This window comes from Hippocampus comes, unplaced genomic scaffold (assembly GCF_001891065.2).
Source record: "Hippocampus comes isolate QL1 unplaced genomic scaffold, H_comes_QL1_v1.1 scaffold73, whole genome shotgun sequence".
Classification (NCBI taxonomy): Eukaryota; Metazoa; Chordata; class Actinopteri; order Syngnathiformes; family Syngnathidae; genus Hippocampus; species Hippocampus comes.
In genome coordinates this window covers 920,869-941,523 of record NW_017806238.1, presented here as the reverse complement: position 1 = coordinate 941,523, position 20,655 = coordinate 920,869, and the positions used below count along the sequence as shown (strand labels likewise).

General features: G+C 40.6%; 2 protein-coding genes and 1 long non-coding RNA gene across 6 annotated transcripts in view; 1 reads left to right on the top strand and 2 right to left on the bottom strand.

The window, feature by feature from the left end:
• Position 1: 1 nt before the first annotated feature.
• On the bottom strand, positions 2–7,505 carry cunh6orf47 (chromosome unknown C6orf47 homolog). The gene is made up of 3 exons (XM_019857322.1): positions 7,261–7,505; positions 5,768–7,030; positions 2–1,151 (listed from the first exon to the last, which is right to left on the bottom strand). Exon 2 carries the CDS (start codon positions 6,649–6,651, stop codon positions 5,776–5,778), a length of 876 nt encoding a protein of 291 aa, XP_019712881.1. The 5' UTR covers positions 6,652–7,030; positions 7,261–7,505; the 3' UTR covers positions 2–1,151; positions 5,768–5,775.
• A 341-nt stretch (positions 7,506–7,846) lies between these two features.
• LOC109507709 (uncharacterized) lies at positions 7,847–10,160 on the bottom strand. Of its 4 annotated transcripts, none has more exons than XR_002166511.1 (6): positions 10,032–10,160; positions 9,806–9,887; positions 9,580–9,658; positions 8,795–9,394; positions 8,563–8,601; positions 7,847–7,938 (listed from the first exon to the last, which is right to left on the bottom strand). It is a non-coding gene; the product is annotated as an uncharacterized LOC109507709 (long non-coding RNA). The 4 variants fall into 4 exon arrangements; XR_002166512.1 differs by lacking the exon at positions 7,847–7,938 and adding an exon at positions 8,086–8,125; XR_002166510.1 differs by lacking the exon at positions 7,847–7,938 and having other exon boundaries at positions 8,152–8,601.
• Positions 10,161–10,550: 390 nt separating this feature from the next.
• sacm1la (SAC1 like phosphatidylinositide phosphatase a) overlaps positions 10,551–20,655 on the top strand; it is a 14,040-nt gene continuing 3,935 nt past the window's right edge. The window contains exons 1-19 of the mRNA XM_019857319.1: positions 10,551–10,703; positions 12,392–12,489; positions 12,893–12,967; positions 13,134–13,261; positions 14,187–14,336; positions 14,528–14,587; positions 14,669–14,702; positions 14,816–14,917; positions 16,081–16,166; positions 16,280–16,366; positions 16,451–16,519; positions 17,298–17,377; positions 18,468–18,566; positions 18,677–18,815; positions 18,896–18,965; positions 19,048–19,120; positions 19,249–19,342; positions 19,783–19,875; positions 19,955–20,012. Of these exons, the coding sequence (XP_019712878.1) occupies positions 10,675–10,703; positions 12,392–12,489; positions 12,893–12,967; positions 13,134–13,261; positions 14,187–14,336; positions 14,528–14,587; positions 14,669–14,702; positions 14,816–14,917; positions 16,081–16,166; positions 16,280–16,366; positions 16,451–16,519; positions 17,298–17,377; positions 18,468–18,566; positions 18,677–18,815; positions 18,896–18,965; positions 19,048–19,120; positions 19,249–19,342; positions 19,783–19,875; positions 19,955–20,012 (1,624 nt within the window). The 5' untranslated portion in view covers positions 10,551–10,674. The remainder of the gene's footprint in view (positions 10,704–12,391; positions 12,490–12,892; positions 12,968–13,133; positions 13,262–14,186; positions 14,337–14,527; positions 14,588–14,668; positions 14,703–14,815; positions 14,918–16,080; positions 16,167–16,279; positions 16,367–16,450; positions 16,520–17,297; positions 17,378–18,467; positions 18,567–18,676; positions 18,816–18,895; positions 18,966–19,047; positions 19,121–19,248; positions 19,343–19,782; positions 19,876–19,954; positions 20,013–20,655) is intronic.

The following is a 20,655-nucleotide window of genomic DNA, read 5'->3' as shown; positions in this document are numbered from 1 at the left end:
GTAGTCAAATTAGACTAATTTATTCATACCAAAGTCCTCTTTTCACAGCTATTTCACTCTTGTTTGATAAGGTGTGAATGAACAGAACAATCGAGAAATGTTACTTGAACAGACATGAAGTGGAGATCTGTAACCATAGTTACAGACATCAAACGCACTGTAAAGGTGGTGACAAATCTGCCAAGTGATGATATAGTCAACGTTATAACATATTCAACAACAGATTAGTGTCAGAATGCAGGTGCCTATGAGGGTGGGGGACTAGAGCGGAACCTCTAAAGTTGACCGCAGCAAAGGTGGGATAATTTGAAGCCTGCTTTTTTTGTGGTTTGCTTTTTGCATCACTTTTGAAAAAATATTTAACTCCAGCAATGCCAGCAAAACGCCACAGTGACATAACAGCGCTGAAGTAAATTTGCCCGCGGCGAACAGTGAAAAAAAAAACAATTGAAGCGTTAGATCCTATGGGAAATTTCGCTTTGAAATGACAACCTGGAAGTCAACAGGCATGACTGGACTGCACATATATTCGACTTTTGGGGTTCCACTTGAGGCTTTGAAAGGAAAACAAAAGCTGCTCCATGTGATCTGTTGTCTGATATGATACGATGTTAAACTGAGATTTGATTTCCTTGTTGAACTGCCAGGTCATGACTCAGAACAACAACAACAACAACAAAAAAAGCGTCTCTGCCGCTTTCCACCATAAATTGTTGGGATTTGCCTTAATATAGTGGCTCTCACTTTGGTGTACTTTGTACATTTGAACTCTGTGGCTCTTAATCCCACCAAATTACTCACACACACATGGTCAACGAAACTCATGAAAAAGTATACACAAACAAAACAACTGCAAACAAACAAACAAAAAAGGGAGTCCTCAAATCTTTGGCTGAAGCACATCGAGAACATTCAACAGTCCCCTTAAGTGGTATCTGGTCCACCTTTCAGTGTCAACATTCAGATGATGACACCGGGTTTCAGAACAGTGTTGAAAGTGACTTGAATAAGACATGTGCAAGTCTGTAAATGTGCAATACAGTTGTAAAGCCTGACGGCTTCAGAAAGTGGTGCAAGAAAATTGGCTGTTGTTTGCAGCTGTGATGTCCAACACCTCATCACGATGTCTGGTATCAGCTCGATGTCATCACCTGTGGAGGACAGAACACTTGTTAAATTAGTGTGGATTTGGAGACAACCGAGATTTAAGAATATTGAACCAGCGCACTAAAATTAATTCCAGGTAGCATATTTTTTTCTGAATAGTGGCCTCATTAACCCTTTCGGGGACAGCGGTGACTACAGTGGACAGTTTATCATGTGATCAGGTTACAGGTTATTGGTGCACAAAAGTGTTAAAGTGGAAGTCAAATCAAGAATCCACACACTCGTTTTTATCTTGGTGTCGATTGAAAATGACATGATTGTGCCCAAGGCCTCCGGTTACAACCAATCCCTGCTCACCTGTTTTCTGGGTTTGCTCATGTTACGCTGGCAAGCGTGTGAATGGTCGTTCCCTAATCCCCGAGCAACTCATTTTGACTTGTCATTTAGACGCAATATGAATCCGACTACCACGTTTCGACTAGATAGCAGAACGACAATAGGTAGTGTCACGAAGAAGCTGTTATTACCTTCATTCGTTAAAATATACGCAAGCTGGAAAAAATAATCTTGATTCATCATTGATTTAAAAATTTTGCCTGTATTCATCTAGCGAAAGTCAACTATGGATAGAGTTTAAAACAACAAGAAAATAAATTCGTACCAAGTAAAATAATTTCTAAAACAAACTGTGTGTTTAATTTAAATCTAGAGTGTGTGGATTTTTTTGTTGTTGTTGTGTGTTTAGTTTTGCAGTAGAATTCAACTTCGCATGTCAATAAACAGTTTGAAGCACACTCAGGGCAGAATAACATTCAGCTGACACGCTTGCACGTCCGTCCCCTTTCGAAGCATAACTCAGCAAAACTGAACATAGCTAACTTCATCTTGGCAGACAGTCGCTCTTTCTGGCTAATTGATTAGGAAGGTATGACGAACAAATGCGACAGAGTAGAAAGGTGCGAAAGGTGCAGTAAGTTTGAAATCCAATCGCACTCCATTATGGACAGGAGGGAACTTTTTGCACTGTGTTTGAGTACCCGGAGACAGTCCTGCCTCGGATTCAAGAATCAAAGGTCACAAAATGTGGCAAATTCCATTACCCACTGAAACACCAAATTCTCCGCAATTATCGATCGACCACTCAACGGACAGGAGCACGTATCTTTACCCGCACACAAAGTTTGAATGAAAAATGGCTTCCCCTCAAATAAACACGACACTTTTCGCAGCAAATTACGTCCTCTCATTTTACACCCTATATAGCGTAGTGCCAATTATTAAATGTAAAAACAGTTGGCAAATGTCTTTGTATCCTTGGCACTTTCAACAGCGCTTTCCTTCACAACAGAAACATTCCAAGGATTTTTTTTCAGTGTGTTTTGATGTGTTGCCATGCCCGCAGTTATGCATGACAAGACTTGCTTGATTAAAAAAATAAACCATATGCATGACAAGACTTGCTTGATTAAAAAAATAAATAAACCACACACAAGACTACCTTGTACACAAAAATGTCAGTCCCTATTTTTATCACTTAACCAGTTTGTCGCTGACATAGGAAATACAAGTTCTTCCATCTGCAACATTCCCTGTCTCCTGTGTTCTTATTAGTTTCTGTTCAGTTTCTGTTCATAATACAGCCAAAAAAAAAAAAAAAAACATGATATACTGGAGTCCATCCATCCATCCATTTTCTACCGCTTATCTGGGGTCGGGTCGCAGGGGCAGCAGGAAGCCCAGACTTCCCTCTCCCCAGCCACTTCTTCCAGCTCTTCCCGGGACATCCCGACAGTCTTTCCAGCGTGTCCTGGGGGTCGTCCCGAGGGCCTCCTGCCTTTGGGACAAGCCCATAACACCTCACCAGGGAGGCGTCCAGGAGGCATCCTGATCAGATGCCGAAGCTACCTCATCTGGCTCTTCTTGACGTGGAGGAGAAGCGGGACCCCAAGATACTTAAACTCCTCCAATTGGGGCAAGATCTCCTGCCCGACCCGGAGAGGGCACTCCACCCTTTTCCGACTGAGGACCATTGTTTCAGATTTGGAGGTGCTGATTTTCATCCCAACCGCTTCACACTTGGCTGCGAAACGCTACAGTGAGAGTTGGGAGAGCCCTACTTGAAGGAGCCAACAGTACCACATTATCTGCGAAAAGCAGAGATGCAATACTGAGGCCATCAAACTGGACCCCCTTAACACCTCGGCTGCGCCTAGAAATTCTGTCCATAAAGGTTATGAACAGAATCTGCGACAATGGGTACCTACGAATCAATCTACGGGGCCTTCATCTCTACAGCAGGATCGGCAACCGGCTGACCGTGTTTTTGGTGGAAAATGTATATTGCCAGTTTATCATGTTTTTTGTTTTTTTTTTAAGAATTTTAAAATTTACAAAACAAAAATAAACATTTCCAATTCATTTCAACAGCTGTCAATTATATGCGGATTTTCACTATTCGCGTGCCGGCCCGGTCCCTATCCCCTTTGATTAGCAGTCATCCACTGTATATTCTTATGGTGTAATATCACCATCCACCACTTGATGGCAGACATTGGTTAGTTTCACTGTCACTGGGTCATATACTGCCCATTACTCCAACATCCATCCATCCATCGTCTGGGAGTAGGCCTCAGAGTTTCATGAATTTTGCAATAACATGGAGTACAAAACATAGTAACGAGTTTTTTTTAATGAAAAAAAGGCAGATAATTAGTTCTGGCACTTCCTTTTGGCTTGCTGTTCAGCAGTTCTGTGCCGTCCTTGAATGCTAATTTCATGAACGGGGGCTCTTTGCACTGGAGGGTGTTCACAGGATGTTGGTCGTTTTTCATTGCTCAAACTCTTTGTTGTTGAAGAATGGATCTTTTGTTCATGCATTGAACATGAAATATATTAAGATACCATGATGTACATCGGTTCCATTAAAAAAAAAAAAAAAGTGGGTTTAGGGTCAATCAGCAATTTTGAAAAAAAAATAGTTCATTGATTTCGATCAGACTCGTTATATCTATTTAAATAACGGATATTTACTCTACAGTCGACCACCGCCATAATAACAATGAATAGTAAAAAATAACTTCAAATTCTTCAAATTGAAACTGACGATCCACACAAAACCTAATATGTAATCTTTAAATCTCATTCTCTGACATTGATGAAAAAAAAAAATTGCATGAACATCGGCAGTCACTCGGGCTTTTGCTAAAACGATTACTTATCTTGGTTCAACAGCTGTAAAGAAGTACATAAACACACTTAGCAGCTCCGTCAAGTCGCGCGCGCCTGCTCCTTTTTGGCTCGTAATTGAAGCTGGCTGCGTATCTACAAGTCACAATGCCCACAGACCGCAATGATTATTATGTCCTACATGCTATTGTTTGTCCAATTTTACCTGTTGTGTATGCCACAATAAGCACATTCCGGACGCCATTAGGCTCCATTGTAGTTGTCTAGATTGGGCCCTATGTACGCTAACTGTCTTGACGTTCAATGAATTACGTCGCGAGAAAAACATGTATCAAAGCAGTAAATCTCATGTCCTCGTTTAGCAAAAGTTTAGTACGTCTGTCAACAACAGAGCTATTTCCGTGTTTTTTTTCCCCCCAAACAAAACGCCTGCCTGCCGGTTGCATCTGTGATTGGCTAAGTGTAAGTAGCCGGAAGTTCACATAAGTTATGATGAATGATGAAAGCTATTGTGACTTCAAGAGATGTTCAAATTAACCCTTTCATGCACCCAGAAATAAAATGGTTTTAAGACTTTTTACCAGTCCCCACCCCCCAAAAAATGACACAAACGCCATTACTTTGTGAGTGGGTGGCCGATGGCAGCAAGGCGAAACTTCCGCCTTCCAGCGCAAGGGCTTTCTGCTCACAAGATATCCAACAAGGCTAAAAAATTTATGAGACTAGCGATGGGGCTCACATATGGAGTGAACCAGATTGTTTTGCTGTAACGTCTAACTTTGCTGAGCCAATCAATGATGCGATTGATAGATTCCGCAAGACAATTTTACATAAATCCTGAATATTGACCGGTTTTGATTCAGTCGATCAGATTGGTGTCAAATCTAGTGCCAAGAACACTTTTCATTTTTGTGGCACGTCACTTGTTCCACTGCTACCAACTGTGGTATTGGAGAAACGTCATTCTAAATTCTTCAGCAAACATATCACAAAGCGTTTGGATATGTGAAGGATAATGTTTTTATGTCAGTGGTTTAAGTTGGTTTCACACTTGATTTTCAATGGTAAACCAACATACACAGCACTGAGATGGCCTTTCTGGGATGTCCGATTCATTTTCTTACAGTCATAGATGGTGAAATGTCATAATTGCATTCAACACATGAATTTTTCATCAGCACGCCACGCCTCAAATCAAGATTTGGAATGCCTTTTTTTTCACTTCTACAGCAGCCAGGAGCATTTTTTTAATGCAACCACAGAGATAATGAAGCATGAAGTAAACATAATTCCAGCCAACTAGTGTGACGCTTCCATTTGATGTCATGAGTGAAAACATAGCGCATGTAGGTGATATTATCAGCTTTGTCATCAATTCATTCCAGATATCAAGAAAATGTGAAATACTTTTGCTGCTTCACTTGAGCTAAATAGAAAAGCCTTTCAATCGACTTTCTTAATCTATCAGACTTACCAAAAAGCTTAGCTTGTCTTCATTTTGTCACTTGCAAAAAGCCTTTCTTTGTCTTCATCAGTCACCTGAGTTTCCCTGCTGTCCTCCTCCACTTGTGGTTTTTCTTCTTCCAATCCAAGGAGCACGCTCTTTTTCAGGCTGACAGAGATCACTAACGCTTGCACAACACCGTATATAAAAGCAAACTCTGGGAGATGCTCCTGGATCAGCCAGAGGAGTCCGGCCATTCCAACTGTAGACACAAAAAACATGGCCATGCCATGGAGCCAAAGCCTCAGTGGTCCCTGGATCCCCAAAACTTCCAAGATAAACTTGACGGGAGGCGACACAATCCACAGGAACCCCACCACGAACAGGTCAAACAGATGGCGGAGGAAGTTGAAGCAGATCTCATAGTGCTCAGGAAACAATTCCACGTTCCAGCTGTGTACAAAAAGACGGAAGGGGGATGCTAGCTGGGAATGTGGAGTTGGGGACGGAGGAGGTGTTCCATAGTCTGAAAAGTCCCCGTCAATATCCCGATCACCACTCTTGATGTGGCGTTTTTTTTGCGTGAGTTCACTCGGCTTTGTTTTCCTTCCCCAGGGAATAAAATATGTTGGAAGATATTTATTCCACCATCTTGGAGCACGTTCAACAGTCGTCTCGATCTCTTCTTTCCCTGCACATAGGTCTTCAATTTCCATAGGTTGCAGCTTCTCGTGGGCTTCCCAGAACTCATCCTCTCCTGGACTATTTTGGTCTTTTTGTCGATCAAAGACTCTTGGCTCACTGGAGCCAGTCTGCGTTTTGATCTCAGCTTTAACCAAGATAGTTTTTTCTGACGCTGCATTCCCACCCCAGGAGCGCACCCACCCCCACGCTCTTCCGATTACAGCTGTCATGGTTCCTCGAGGAACTTTTTGTAGCCCAATCAAAGGGGGGAAAAAATCCCAGCTTCTTTTGTCTGAAATTGCTTGGGCACTTCTGTAAGCCAAACGGAAAAACCGAATTTACAAACAACAAAACGATGGTGCGGCTCTGTAAAATTATGCTACACCCAAATATGGCTTGATAGTCGACAAAATCCAGGATTCATCACGATTATTGTCTTAGTACATTGGTTCCACAGCACTTGCTATTCGGTTCGTCAAATACGGAAGTAAATAAGAGACCAGTTTCAATACACCGTTTTGACGTCCTCAGCGTCATGTAGTAAACGTTATTGTTCCGCAAGCTTGTCCGACTTCTCCCCAGTTTCGAGCCCTGCTTCACTCCATGTACCTGGAAATGGAAAGGAAGAAATGTTCGGTCACGAAAGAAATTTTCCTTCCACGTAGACAGTTCAAGTGTAGCTAATGCTGCACATCTCGGTAACAATGGGTAATTTGCTAAAACTATTTCTGACAACTATGATAAAACACCTTACGTAAATGTCGGCTATGGAGTATGGTAACACGCAAATATCTCCGAAAAATGTTAACATCGATAATTACATCAAAATTAAACATCACCTTCATCGACGTTGGCTGGGTGTCACTGCTAGCTCTTACGGTAGTTAGCTTGAATTCTCCGAATGTCGACCCCGAGTCAAGTCACCCATTGGTGTTTGAGGGGTGTCGTGCCATTGGCTTACCGCGATATAATTTGGGAGAAATTTCAAATTCGTTCCGAAACGGCCTGTTGCGGGTAGACAACTGCCAGTGAATTGAAGGTAACGTGCATCACAAAACAAGAACAAAAGAGGGCGGACTATCGTGACTCCTTCAAAATAAAACTCGTGCTACTTGTAATGCTTTGCTCCATAACAGGAAAAAAAAAAAAAAACTCCCATTACTTGTTTCCAGGATTGAACGCACTTAAATCACGATTAGCTCAACTGTTAAATTCACATTACGGTTCATATCTTGAACTGAATGGTCCCGTTATCAACAAATTACACCTGAATTTTAAGGACATACTAAAGTGAACAAAATACCATATTTAAATAAAAAGAACACATACGAGATGATTGGTGCATACTAATTATGTATTCATGATCCAAAAACATTATTCAAAGTTTCAGCATTTATCTTAAAATCAACACAAAATACACTTGAGTCAGATTCATCCATTTTATTTGATTACAAGATCCATTCAACAGTAGACAAGATGGCAGCTTCAACAAAACCTCCCAAAATTTGCTTCAGCACCTGTTAAACAGAATTTAACATTTCAGATGCTTAGCTCAGAATTACTGAATCAACACCAAAATACCAACCTTTTCAAATCAACTACAGTATTAAATTCTGCTGCTGTAGATCGCAAATTTCCCCTGTGTGGGACAAAAAGGTTTTATCTTATGCATGAAAGCCATCAAGTTGAGTGCCTCACAATCAGCTGTTTAAAAAAAACAAAAACTTAAAAATTGATCAGTTTTATTCAGCATAAAATGCAAGTTAAAGAAAAACTTTTGATGGTCTGAGTGTCTCAGTGCGCTGCGAGTGAACTTCAGCTTTACATCAGAAGAACCGAATATGAATCATCATCGACAAAACAGACCATTTAATATTTCTTTGGGGTTTGCCCATCGTTCAAACCCTGCGCCAAAAACATTTTAATACGTCAGGCATGTCCTCACACATTATGCAAGCACAAAATGTAAATTGGAGCTGCAAAACAAAAATGGCATCAGCACAATCATGTGACAAAATCCCACAGCAAAATGTCATGTCCCCATTTTAAAAGTTAGTAGCTCATTATGTGATCTCTTCACTGTGGGGACCTAACGGGATTATCAGAGATTTGAGGAGAAACCTTCCCCCTTCCCAACATACCCCGTAGAGGCACCTGCCACATTGCAGCCACTTGGACACCTGAACAACAAAAAGGAGCATTAACTATGCATTTCATTGATAATACTGGCACAGAGTAAAAATACAGGCATGCTCAGTGCACTGTGAAAGAGCTTCATTTTGAAAATCAGAGACTCTAGTCTCGTAAATCATCATTGCAGCAAATGGATAATTCAAAACCCGGCGAAAGGCCAAGGCATTTTCCAATACTCACCGTAAACAGTACTGCACCCAATTTGAATTCGCCAATCTGTGCAATCAAACGCAAAGCAATGTGGGTACACTGGGCAAAAGGACAAGGATATGCACCCTTTTTAAACAGACTCTGCTGGCATTATTCAAGTAAATTGTAAGGTGTTCAGTTACTTCACATTACCATCTCTCACTACCAAGCAAGGGCTTCGCATTTCCCAGCACAAAAGTGCAGCAATCCCCAAATTTTGCACTAGACCAACACAACAGCTACATGGCGAAACGGTTTAAAAACTCTTGCCAGTGACCATTTCCTAAGTCTTAAAGTAAATATAGTTGCAGATGTTTACATTCATTTTATGGAATTTCAATGTTATTTATAGTGCGTGCATTCAGAGATTTTATTTATATTTTGTGCATAAACTGCTAACTTTTGAGATATTTTATCACACTGAGATGTGTCCCACAACACTTGAGTAATTTAAATGTTCATTTTTGTAGGCTGATGAGAGCATATACTCGATAGTAAAGGAACACATTTTTGTTGCCCTGCTGCCAAATGTACCCATAATGCTGAGTTTTGACCACGTGGCTTGGCAACATTTCCTGCAGGCCATGACACCTACAGAAGAAAAAAATATGTTGAATAAAGATGTGCTCCATTTACACAAATTCTACAAAGTAAAATACATGCATTGTCAGTGCACTGTGAAAGAGCATCACTGGATAGTCAGAGACTCTAGTCTAGTGAATCATCATTGCAGCAATATGATTGACGTAAATCACGAAATATCAGACAACACTCACCATTAACACACAGCTGCATTACTCGATGAATACAGGAGTTCCAACATTATGGTTGAGTATTACATCCAGCGGCCAAAGACTGGAAAAATAAAAAGGCAGATATTGCATTTCTGAATTTAGCTTTATAAACAGAGTAACAAGAAACGTCATCTTGAACACATCAAGAAACAATGGCATCAACATACACTCGACACCCACGCACGTATTACGCAATATTTTCACTCACTTTGGTCACCCATCTCCGAGCTGGGATTCTTTATCTTCAATAGACAAACTGAAAGCCGTCATGAAATCTTCGTGAATCATTACTGAAATAGAATAAATAACAAAAAATTATCAGCGCCATTGCCTTACTCTTTACGCCACGTGCTTCCCACAAGTACAGTCAGAGCAACACTGGTAGTGCTTACTTAGCAATTTTTCGAATGTGGGATTATATAAAATATAATTACCGGTCATTGTAGCTCTTTTGAGAGTACACTGCGTCCGTGACAAATGTGGAAATCTGAGTGGACGTGGTATGCGCTCACTCGTTCGTTTTGGGGAAGAGAAGAAAGGCAGAACGCCCTGCTTTCCAAGTTTTATATAGCGGGGTCCTTTCCGTTTCGAGATGGGTGGTGGCAGCAGTGCCTGATAGAAATAACCCCCCCCCCCAAAAACGCTGAAAATGTGGGCAAATGTAGGCACATTAAAAGCAAAAAACAGTCATCAATTACAGAGATTGATTTACGTAATTCTTCATTCATAATAAATTCGGTGTTCTTGAGTTGGTCACTCTTTTACTGAAGAAATTAAATGAGAAAATATTCATTCTCCCAATTTTTATTAGTGATTTAAATTCAATGGAAATACTGTGAAGATCCTCACAACTACCAAATTACAAATTCAAAAGCCTGGGGCCGCATACAGGCACTTCGTTTGCTCATTTGAGGCGGGCAGATATGCGAATGCACATGCCTTTCGTGGTTGCCAGATTTCAAGTAAAAGAAGCGATTTAAACACGAAGGTTTGTTCCTCTTGAATATCTCGGAGCTGGCAACACGAGCTCAGACGTTGTCACTCTTGGGTCGCTTTGGTTCGGTCGACGCAGCGAAGATGGCGACCGCCTACGAACGATACAATTTGTAAGTACATTATACCACAGTTTCATTTTTAATTACATTATCTCGACATCAATCAAACAGCAGCCGGGAAGCCAGCCGAAAGACGGTGTTAGCTACAACCTGGGCGGAAATGATGCTTTTGTTAACGAAGTGACAGAACAGCTAAAGTTAACTGAGTGACTCTTGTTACGTCCGGAAGTACCGAAGTTAAAACCCCCTCAAGAATAATTGTACGACGCCAGAGAGGCAGTTAATTTCACTGAGGCCTTCTGACAAATGTATAGTTGCTGCCCATTTAATTCTTGAATTTTCTCAGTCGCGCCGCTTTTTATTTTCCCTGTGGCTGCGGGACACTCGTCGTCTTGGAGAATGTCTCGTGTCATATTTAAGTGAAAGGCAAATATGTTGCACAAATGTGTATTCCATGTTTCGAATCCCAAACCTATTTGTTGACCAACGAAAGTATAACTTTCAACTCCCGAAACATTCCAGGAAACTGTTGATATATTTCTTTTTTTATTATTTTTTTAACTACACTATTTCAAGGTATTGACAAACCTCGGTTTAGGTAGATATTTTATTTATCTTGTTGAGAATTCTGATGGAAAGCCTCATCGTCACACACAGTTTTCTCATTATTCCATGATTTAATCAATCAAGAATTGTTGAAACGTAAAAATGTCTTATTTTCCTTTGTTGGATTACCAAACTCCCCTTGCCGAACATGTTATTAAAGGTCAGAAACGGGCGTTTCTTGAAACATAGAACCCTGGAAAGACTAAACCCCAATACTGCTTTTTGAGCAAACATTGGTGCGGCCCATGAACATGTAGTGTAAATCTAGTTTGGATTAAGAAAGGGCAACAATACAATAGGTTGTTTGTACAACTCTCACTCAAGCACTGTTTCCCTACATATCTTCAGTTCCATTTGTTGCCATAGCGAAACAACAGATCACACTTTCCCACTGCAACTATCTTGATTTCTGTGAGCGCTGTTTTGTGTTTCAGCGGAGCCATCATTATTGTGATTATTTTAAACCATTTTACAATTTCTTTTCTGCCGTCTCGTTTTTTGCTCATTTCACCCTTAGATTTCAGGACATATGGGCTAATAGTTAAATACAGTATAGCGTAACCTTTGGGTGGACTCCAGGTACCTTTTTCTACGGACCCAGGTTTCTCTTCTTTTCTAATTATTTTAGATGAAATTAACAAGCGCAACATTTTGAACAATTTAATGGAGTCTTATTTTCACTTGCGCAGTTTTCTTAATCCTTTCTGGGCATTACAATATTAAATATTTGCGCACAAGAAGGATACAGATCAACTGTGTGAAGTGTGTTTGTTTCATGAATTGTACTTTTTGCATTGTTGGTTTTTATTCAAGGCCTTTAAGTGACTCAGGCTAAACGAATATAAATCTGTATTTCGGTGTTGTGCTGTTTTATGAACGGTTAAATTGAAAGTAAACAGCCGTGAGATTTTATTCAAAGATCCGACCTTACCTCCTTTATCCACGACCCTAATGAGGATAAAGCGATGTAAAAAATTGACAGATGGAAATGACAATTTATATTTCATGATTGTAAAACAGTGAGTTTTCCTAAGTTGCTTATTAGCATCTTTTAGGTAGCAGCTGCCAACTCCTGTATTTTTAACATATACCGGTGCGTGGAAAAAAAAAATTGTTTCCCAATCTCTCTTCAGACACACCACCCCTGAAAAGTTTTTCATCGAAGCCTGCGATGACGGGGCCGATGCTGTCCTGGCTATTGACAGGGTGTCAAATGAGATGACCCTCGCAAGTAAGAAGACTCTTACAGAAACTACATGAAACAAATGTGTGATTCAAAGCAAAACATCTTGAGTAACTAACGATAAATATATTTGACTGTGCACAGTGAATATTTATTTAGATTATGGAAAGGTTACTACAACTACTACTAAAATCTGCTTTATGTGCTTCAGTTGCCTTTACCCATGCCCATCCTAGTCACACAATGCCATTTTTTTTTTAAACAAAAGCTATCAAGGCTGCTGTTTTATAGTGGCTAGTGCTGTATAATTGGGTCTATCGGTGCTCTTCTGATGCCGAGTTTTCATAGAGTGGTTTCACAGCCATTTTTTTTCTGTAGTCAAAGCACCTCTCACAGTGAAATGAATTGGAGACCCATTTTTAAAGTATCTAATCTGTAAGTGTTTTCACAGGTAAAAAGGACATCCCTGCCTCAGCGGTGACCCGGCCAATTTGTGGCATCATGGGGACCATTCGCCTGGTTGCCGGTAGGTACTATGGAGATGTCTTTAACCCTTTCAGAGATGGCGTTTACTGCAGTGGACAGCTTCTCATTTTCTCAGGTTGCAGGGTGCATGAAAGGGTTAATGGGGCATATTCAGTATGTCGGTCAGTATACTGTAATAGATATTTGCACCGCCTGACTTTCCCTAGGGATGTACCTGATCGTCATCACAAGGAAGAGAAATGTGGGCAGCCTTCTGGGTCATGCAGTTTGGAAAGCCGTGGATTTTGATATCATATCTTACAAGAAGACAATTTTGCATCTGTCAGAGATCCAGGTAGAAGAACTCATGCAAAGACAGGGAAAACATGCAAGCCTAATGCAAAATGGGGAGGATTCTAATCAGGAACAGTGATATTGTCAGGCTGCAGTGGTTGAAAAACGATTACAGGTGATTATTGAATTGCAGGTACGGTGGTAGTTTCATTCGTGAAAATATGTGTTTTAAAAAAGTGTGTGTTTACAAAAAAAAGTGACTGTCTATCAAACATGATTCAAATACAATAAAAAAGAAGGTAAAGTACTGAATTTAAGAGCACATCAAGTGATAACAATGCCCAGAGAGTATATAGTCGGTGACCGGAGAAACATCAGGTTTCACTGCTGTGCAAATTGGCTTAGCAGTCTTATCCTATTATCCCAACAAAGCCCAGAAAGCATGCATCTCATTCTAATACACTATACACTGCTGTTGCTTAAACCACTGCAATTACACTAAAGGCCACTTACTAAAGCTTTGTGCGTTCAAAAACAGGCGCAAATTTGATTACTCACTTTGAAGAAAAAAAAAATCCAATTCATGAACACACATCAATATCGTTTGAAAATTGTCCAACATGTAGCTTTGAAAGGTTGAGTTGCGATGGTGAGATGGAGGACAAGGGATAGTGCAATTGGGGCAGGATGAAAAAAAAATAAATCTTTCGGTTTGGAGAAGCAGGAAGTTCCCAATTATCGGTATTGGCGGGGAGGAAGAAAAAACTGCTGTCGTGCATCCCTAGTTGTGTAGTTGTGCTACTTTTAGTTTGAAGAAAATATACATACTGTATATCACAAAAAAGTGAGGTGCGCACATTATGAAGCACCAATGGCACAATACACAGGACTTCATTCGGTGTGTCTCTGTCACACTTCAATGCTCGTACAAAGGAGAAAATCATTTTGCCAACCCCTGTAAAATCTATGATTCTGTCCTTTTCTAGTCTCAGGAGAATAAGACCTTCCTGTCCATGTTAAATAATGTGCTGACGACAGACGGTTTCTACTTCTGCACTGATTATGACCTGACGCACACCCTTCAGCGGCTGGCCAATACCAGCCCCGACTTCCAGGAGATGAGCCTGCTAGAGAGGGTGAGTGAGCCAACAAATAATGGTGCCTATGATCAAAAATGATTTTTTTTTTTTATTATATATATCCTGGAGTCATTACACAAAAGCAACGTCTTTATTCAGTCGATCTTTTTTTTTCCCCTCATAATATTACGGCTCACAAACTAAAGTTGAGAAAAACAAAGAAAAAGTGTTTGGCTGATGTTTTTCAGGCAGATCAGAGGTTTGTGTGGAATGCAAATCTCCTCCGAGAGCTGGCAGCAGAGCCAGAGGTAATATGACTTGTCATCTAAGGCCAAATAGCTACCATATTTTCACTATCCTTCTTACCCTTTCAATGTAACTTCCCATAGCTCCACCGGTTTGCTCTACCTATTGTACACGGCTGTATCCTTTTTATTCCCTATTTCGTTGAGGATCGCGAGATAGGAAATGTTCAATTTTAGGGGGGGGTTTAAAAGAACACTTGACAGACTTGCTTCCTTGATCCGTTGGTCCAGTCATTGTCATGAAACCGTGTCGTATCAACGGGAAGATCTTTGAGTGGATCCTCATATCCCGGAGGAGCTGCTTCCGGGCTGGTGTCAGATACTATGTCAGAGGTAACAAAACTGTCCAATGTTTCAAATGCACGGACGTTCTCATGCTATGATTTAGGCTTTACGCGATCAGGATTTTGGGCCGATCACTTATATTTAAAAAAAAAACAAAATAAATAAATAATAGTAATAAATAAATAACCAATCAGATCTGATCAGAACATGGAGCAATACATCCATCTAATTTAAACAACTTCATTGACTGTATACGCTGCGGAACCTCGGATTATTAAATTATCATATTTTCCGCACTATAAGGCGCACCTAAAAGCATTCAATTTTCTGAAAAGCCGTCAGTGCGCCCTATAATCAGATGCGCCGAATATAAAGCGACTGTAACTCTCTTTATATTCCCCACTGAGTTGTTTCCCTGTTGGTGTTCCTACCCATCTCATGGTGATTATTAGCAGGAACCAATTGTAACGCAAAAGGGTTCGTAGTATAGCACCATCTCATGGATGCATTGCGCAACCGCAGCCACTATTGTAGCTTCTATTCTACGGGCCATGTAATGCAGTGCAACCCTATCGATGAAAAGGCTTTTAAAATAGGCCATTTATTGAAGGTGCGTCTTATCATGCAAAGCACCTTATAGTGCAGAAAATAGGGTGGTTGGTTCCCATAATAACACAGTAAAATTCGTATTCAGGTGTTTTCTTTTGTACATTCCATTTGAAATTTATCAAACTTCCAGTTGCCAACGCAAAGGCTTTCCCCTCACATGACACGCGACAAACCTAAAAATAAATGACCTATCGGGCTCAAACGTACACAATTTCGGCACGTAAACGCGAACAAGCCTTTGTTTGCTGTCATGTCTTATTTCATGGATCCGATCAATTATGTCATTGAACGATCGGCAAAGTAAAGCATCACAGCCAGTCATGGATTTTGCACAACAGCAAAATATCGGCGGATCGGTGCAAAGTCTACTAATGACTCTAAAATGCAGCTAACATATTCAATTTTTGGATAGTCATATTGGTTTTGATTAGCGAAGCTAAACGTCGCTTAAATATTTATACAGTGAAGATTATACAATGTGCATTTTGCATTTTTGGATAGTCATATTGGTTTTGATTAGCGAAGCTAAACGTCGCTTAAATATTTATACAGTGAAGATTATACAATGTGCATTTTGCATTTCTCTATTCTCTACTCTCCAGGCATTGACTCAGAAGGCCATGCTGCTAACTTTGTCGAAACTGAGCAGATTGTTTTATACGAGGGAGCCAAGGCTTCCTTTGTGCAGGCAAGTATGCAAAAACTGTGGCTCATCGGCTTTGACCGGCTTGATGATGTCACTCATCGTGCGCATGTTTCAAAGTTGGCGAATAATTTCACAATGCTATTTTTGTCCCACAGACAAGAGGTTCGATGCCTTTTTACTGGAGTCAAAGGCCCAACCTTAAATACAAGCCTAAACCTATTATCAGCAAGACAACCAGTCACGTAAGGACAGGCCTTCACTTTCCCTCTTGTTCTTTAAATGGAAGGAAGTTGAAACTTAACTAACCACTTGGAAACACGTTTCAGTTGGATGGTTTCCAGAGGCATTTCGACTCCCAGCTCCTGATCTATGGGAAACAAACGCTTCTTAACCTGGTAAGGCAAACTGTCAAATGAAACAGTGCCAAAAGCCAACCAAGTCATTCATGTGAATTTCTTACCCTTCATGCCTTGAAAGAAATGCTTTTCTTGAGAAGGGGCAGCACCCTCTCCATGACAGAAGTCGGAAAATCACTGAAACCTTTCAGCTGCTGTTGCCCTCTGAACAAAACAAAACAAAAAAAAAAACCAACATAATTTATGGTATCAACAGAAAGTTTGGGGTTCTCTGCAGCCCCGGATTTAATTTAAGTCTCCGTCATTCCGCTTATTACCAAACAAAAAAAACAACCCTCATGGTGTCAACAAATACATCCTTGTTGCTAGGCTAACTTTGAATGGCTCCTTCAGGTTGGTCAGAATTACTTCCCGCATGCCCAGTTTGAAAATCGTGCGACATATTCTGTTTTCAAAACAACAAAAATGATTTGAATGAATGAATTTTATACATCCTGTTGGCATATCTGGATGAAAATTTCATTCATTTTTGGTTCGTGCCAAGAAGTACATTTCAACAACTTGGTTTGCCATTTTGTCCATCCTCCACCGACTTAATTCTTGATCTTTAAATTTACCCGTCTTCAACAAATTTACATGAACATCTTTGGAAAGCACTTTTAATGCCTTTACACAACAGGTACATAATCTAAATTTCATAAATTTGACCCAAGTGGGGTTTTTTGTTTGTTGTTTTTTTTTTTTTTTTGGACTGGATGGTCACATATTTATGCACAAGCACTGTTATAGCTTAAAACACATGTGCATTTTATTCCAGGTGAATCAGAAAGGCTCTGAAAAGCCACTTGAACAAGCATTTGCCAAGATGGTGGCCGGTGTGAACAACGGTATGCTCAAGTAAGTGTTACCATTTTTATTGTTTTTAATTTTTTTGTCAGATTTCAAACACAACAGAGTCATAGAAACAACGCCTCATACTATAAATTCACTATTTACATGTGTTCCAGCTCTATGCTAAGTAGTATGGTGAAATGGGTATGATGGCTTTTTTAGGATTCAGGCAATGATGGGATGTTGACAGTGGGCTGAGGTTTCGGCGGACGTGTGGTTTAAAATTGGAACTGGAACGGAGAAGCCGAATGAGACGAGGGTTTGATTGAACGTGCGCCTTCACTGTCGGAATTTACTTTTCCGACGGCATCAGTAATAGTGTTGCGTACGGCAGTCCTTTTGACTGGACTGAATTAGGTTATTATTCAGCTGTGTAAATTAAAATATATGTACAGTATATTATTATTGTTGTGGCGACCCAGTGGTCGACTGGTTAGCGCGTCGACCTCACAGTGCAGAAGTCGTAGGTTCCATCCCGGCTCCGGCCTTCCTGTGTGGAGTTTGCATGTTCTCCCCTTGCCTGCGTGCGTTTTCTCCGGGTACTCCAGTTTCCTCCCATATTCCAAAAACATGCACGGCAGGTTGATTGAACACTCTCAATTTTCCATCGGGGTGAGTGTGAGCGTGGATGGTTGTTCGTCTCTGTGTGCCTTCCGATTGACTGCCAACCGGTTCAGGGTGTCCCCCGCCTACTGTCCGAAGACGGCCGGGATAGGCTCCAGCACCCGCCGCGACCCTTGTGAGGGTCAAGCAGATCAAAAAATGGATGGATGGATTATTGTTGTTATTGTATTACATTTAGCTTAAAAGAAAGCCTAACAAACTTGCAGCCTGCCATAGAAATTTACATTTACTCAGTAGCCACAGGATAAGGAAATACAGCGCGGATTCGTTCTCAGGAGTGATACATTTCATGGATCTCCTGAAGAATTATCTGACGAAAAAGTTTCTTTTGGTAATCTGCAATGTATTGACTCGTAAGTCAATATCACCTACATATGTGTCACTTATCAACATACTCACCTGAAAGCCTGAACCATTTTGACATCTAGTATCATCTATTCAGAACGTTTTTTTTTTTTTCCTCCATCCTCAGTTATATCGCCTTTGACTTCCACAAAGAGTGCAGCCAGATGAGATGGGATCGTCTCCAGATCTTGGTGGATGTTGTAGCTGAAACACAGGATGAATACAGGTATTTCCCGCAGCAGCTCTATGAAAGTGTTTAAGGCAATGTGGCAGTGTTATTCCACAAAGAAGGGCACGATCCTCTTTTTTTTTTTTTTTTTTTTTTCGTCTGTGCAGTTACTTCATGGTGAACCTGGATGGAAGGGTACTAGCCCAGCAGAAAGGTGTCTTTCGTAGTAACTGTATGGACTGCTTGGACAGAACCAATGTCATCCAGAGCCTTTTGGCACGACGCTCCTTGCAGTCTCAGCTCCAGGTAAACACCAACTTAAAAAAACAAAAAACAAAAAAAAAAAGCTATCACGTGAGGTTTCATGTATCCGATTGTGTCTTCAGAGGATGGGTGTCCTAAACGTAGGACAGCGCCTTGAAGAACAGGCCGACTTTGAGAAGATCTACAAAAATGGTAACGTGGAACTGATCTCGGCGGGTTAGCATGTCACGTGTGGCGTGAGCATTACCCTCACATCTGTGTGCTTTCTAATCAGCATGGGCTGACAATGCCAATGCATGTGCTGTACAGTACGCAGGAACCGGTGCGTTAAAAACAGACTTCACAAGGTACGGTAACACTCATGTTTCACACATCCCGTGACTAACATGGTGTTTTCTCTGTTGCTGATTCTGAAATTATTGTTGGAGCTCCTCTTTGACAGAAGTTTTTCTTTCCCTCCTCCCACCCCACTCAGGACAGGGAAAAGAACCCACTGGGGATTGTTGATGGATGGATGGAACTCCATGATCCGCTATTACAAAAACAACTTCTCTGACGGCTTTCGACAAGTATGTTCCATACCGTATGTCACCATAAACCGACTTGCTAAAAATGAATCGAAAATATATGTAATGTTGGTGACAACAGCCATGATGACATTTTAAGAAAATTATCAATATTTGATCAGAGGTCGCAAAAGGGTCACCAAGTTTTGAATAATCAGATACATTTGCAACTACTTGAAGTGGATTTCACGATTTGTTCATTCTGACCAAAATCCAAAATGTTAACTTTACCCAGATATTTTCTCACTAAATTCGTCAGTGTCAGCCATTTTCAGACCCTTTTTTAAACCCTAAATCTTGAAAAAGAAAAAAGGTAAAATAAGTTCCTGGGATTGAATGTGAGGGGTCTCAAAAGACATAAATGTGTTTAGGAGTAAATGGGTGAAACTTCATTTTCTCTCTATTTATCTATCAATATGAAAATATGTTTTATTTGGTTTCAGGATTCAATTGACTTGTTTCTGGGCAATTTTGTCATCGATGAATCAGACGCCCCCGGTCCTCTGAGGGTGCAGAAAGACTGGAAGTTCCTCACGGTCTGTTGATCGCTACTTCAGTCAGTGTGCAGCAGAAACGAGTTCACGTCAATGTAATCCTTCAATCCTCTTTTTCCAGCTACCGATCATCATGTTGGTGGCATTCTCGATGTGCATTGTATGTCTTCTGATGGCTGGTAAGTTCTTTACTTCGGGTCAATCTGTACTACCGGGATTTTCAACTTGTTGCCAAACCCTTTGTGCACTTCTTACTGATTATCTTGTTAACATACCGAGAATTATTTTATTTTTATGTATATGAATTTGTAAGTGACTCACCAACCAAAATAGAGCTGCAGTTATTGTTTTTTTTGTTGTTTGTTTTTTACCCAAGGGTTCCTCCCGACACAATTGAAAACCCCGAAATATGGCGTGGGGGAGATAAACCTTGAACATCACACAGAGATGAAAGTCCTCCGGATTTTCCCGGAATTCCGGGTTTTTCAAAATTTTATGAAAATTTCCCCGGAGAATTGAGGAAAATTTGCATAAAATTAATCCGGATATTAGTTGACAACATTGAACGAAGACGTGTTTGAGTTCGTTGTATTGCTTTCACGAGCGTAGCCATATTGAGGCACGAACACGAGTAACAGTAAAGAGATTTTTGTTTGTGTAATAACAACAGAAGAGATGACGGCGTTTGACTAATGGTTTAGTAGAACGAATGGCAACTCGCAACAACAGTAGCAAGCGTCATTTTGCCTCTTGGGTTATACCATCTCAACTAGAACGTGGGGGATAGTCCCCAAACAATTTTCGTCTCTTTATAAACACACC

Excerpts from the sequence above, each read along its gene's own strand:
- cunh6orf47 (XM_019857322.1), bottom strand. The coding sequence starts at position 6,651 with ATGACAGCTGTAATCGGAAGAGCGTGGGGGTGGGTGCGCTCCTGGGGT.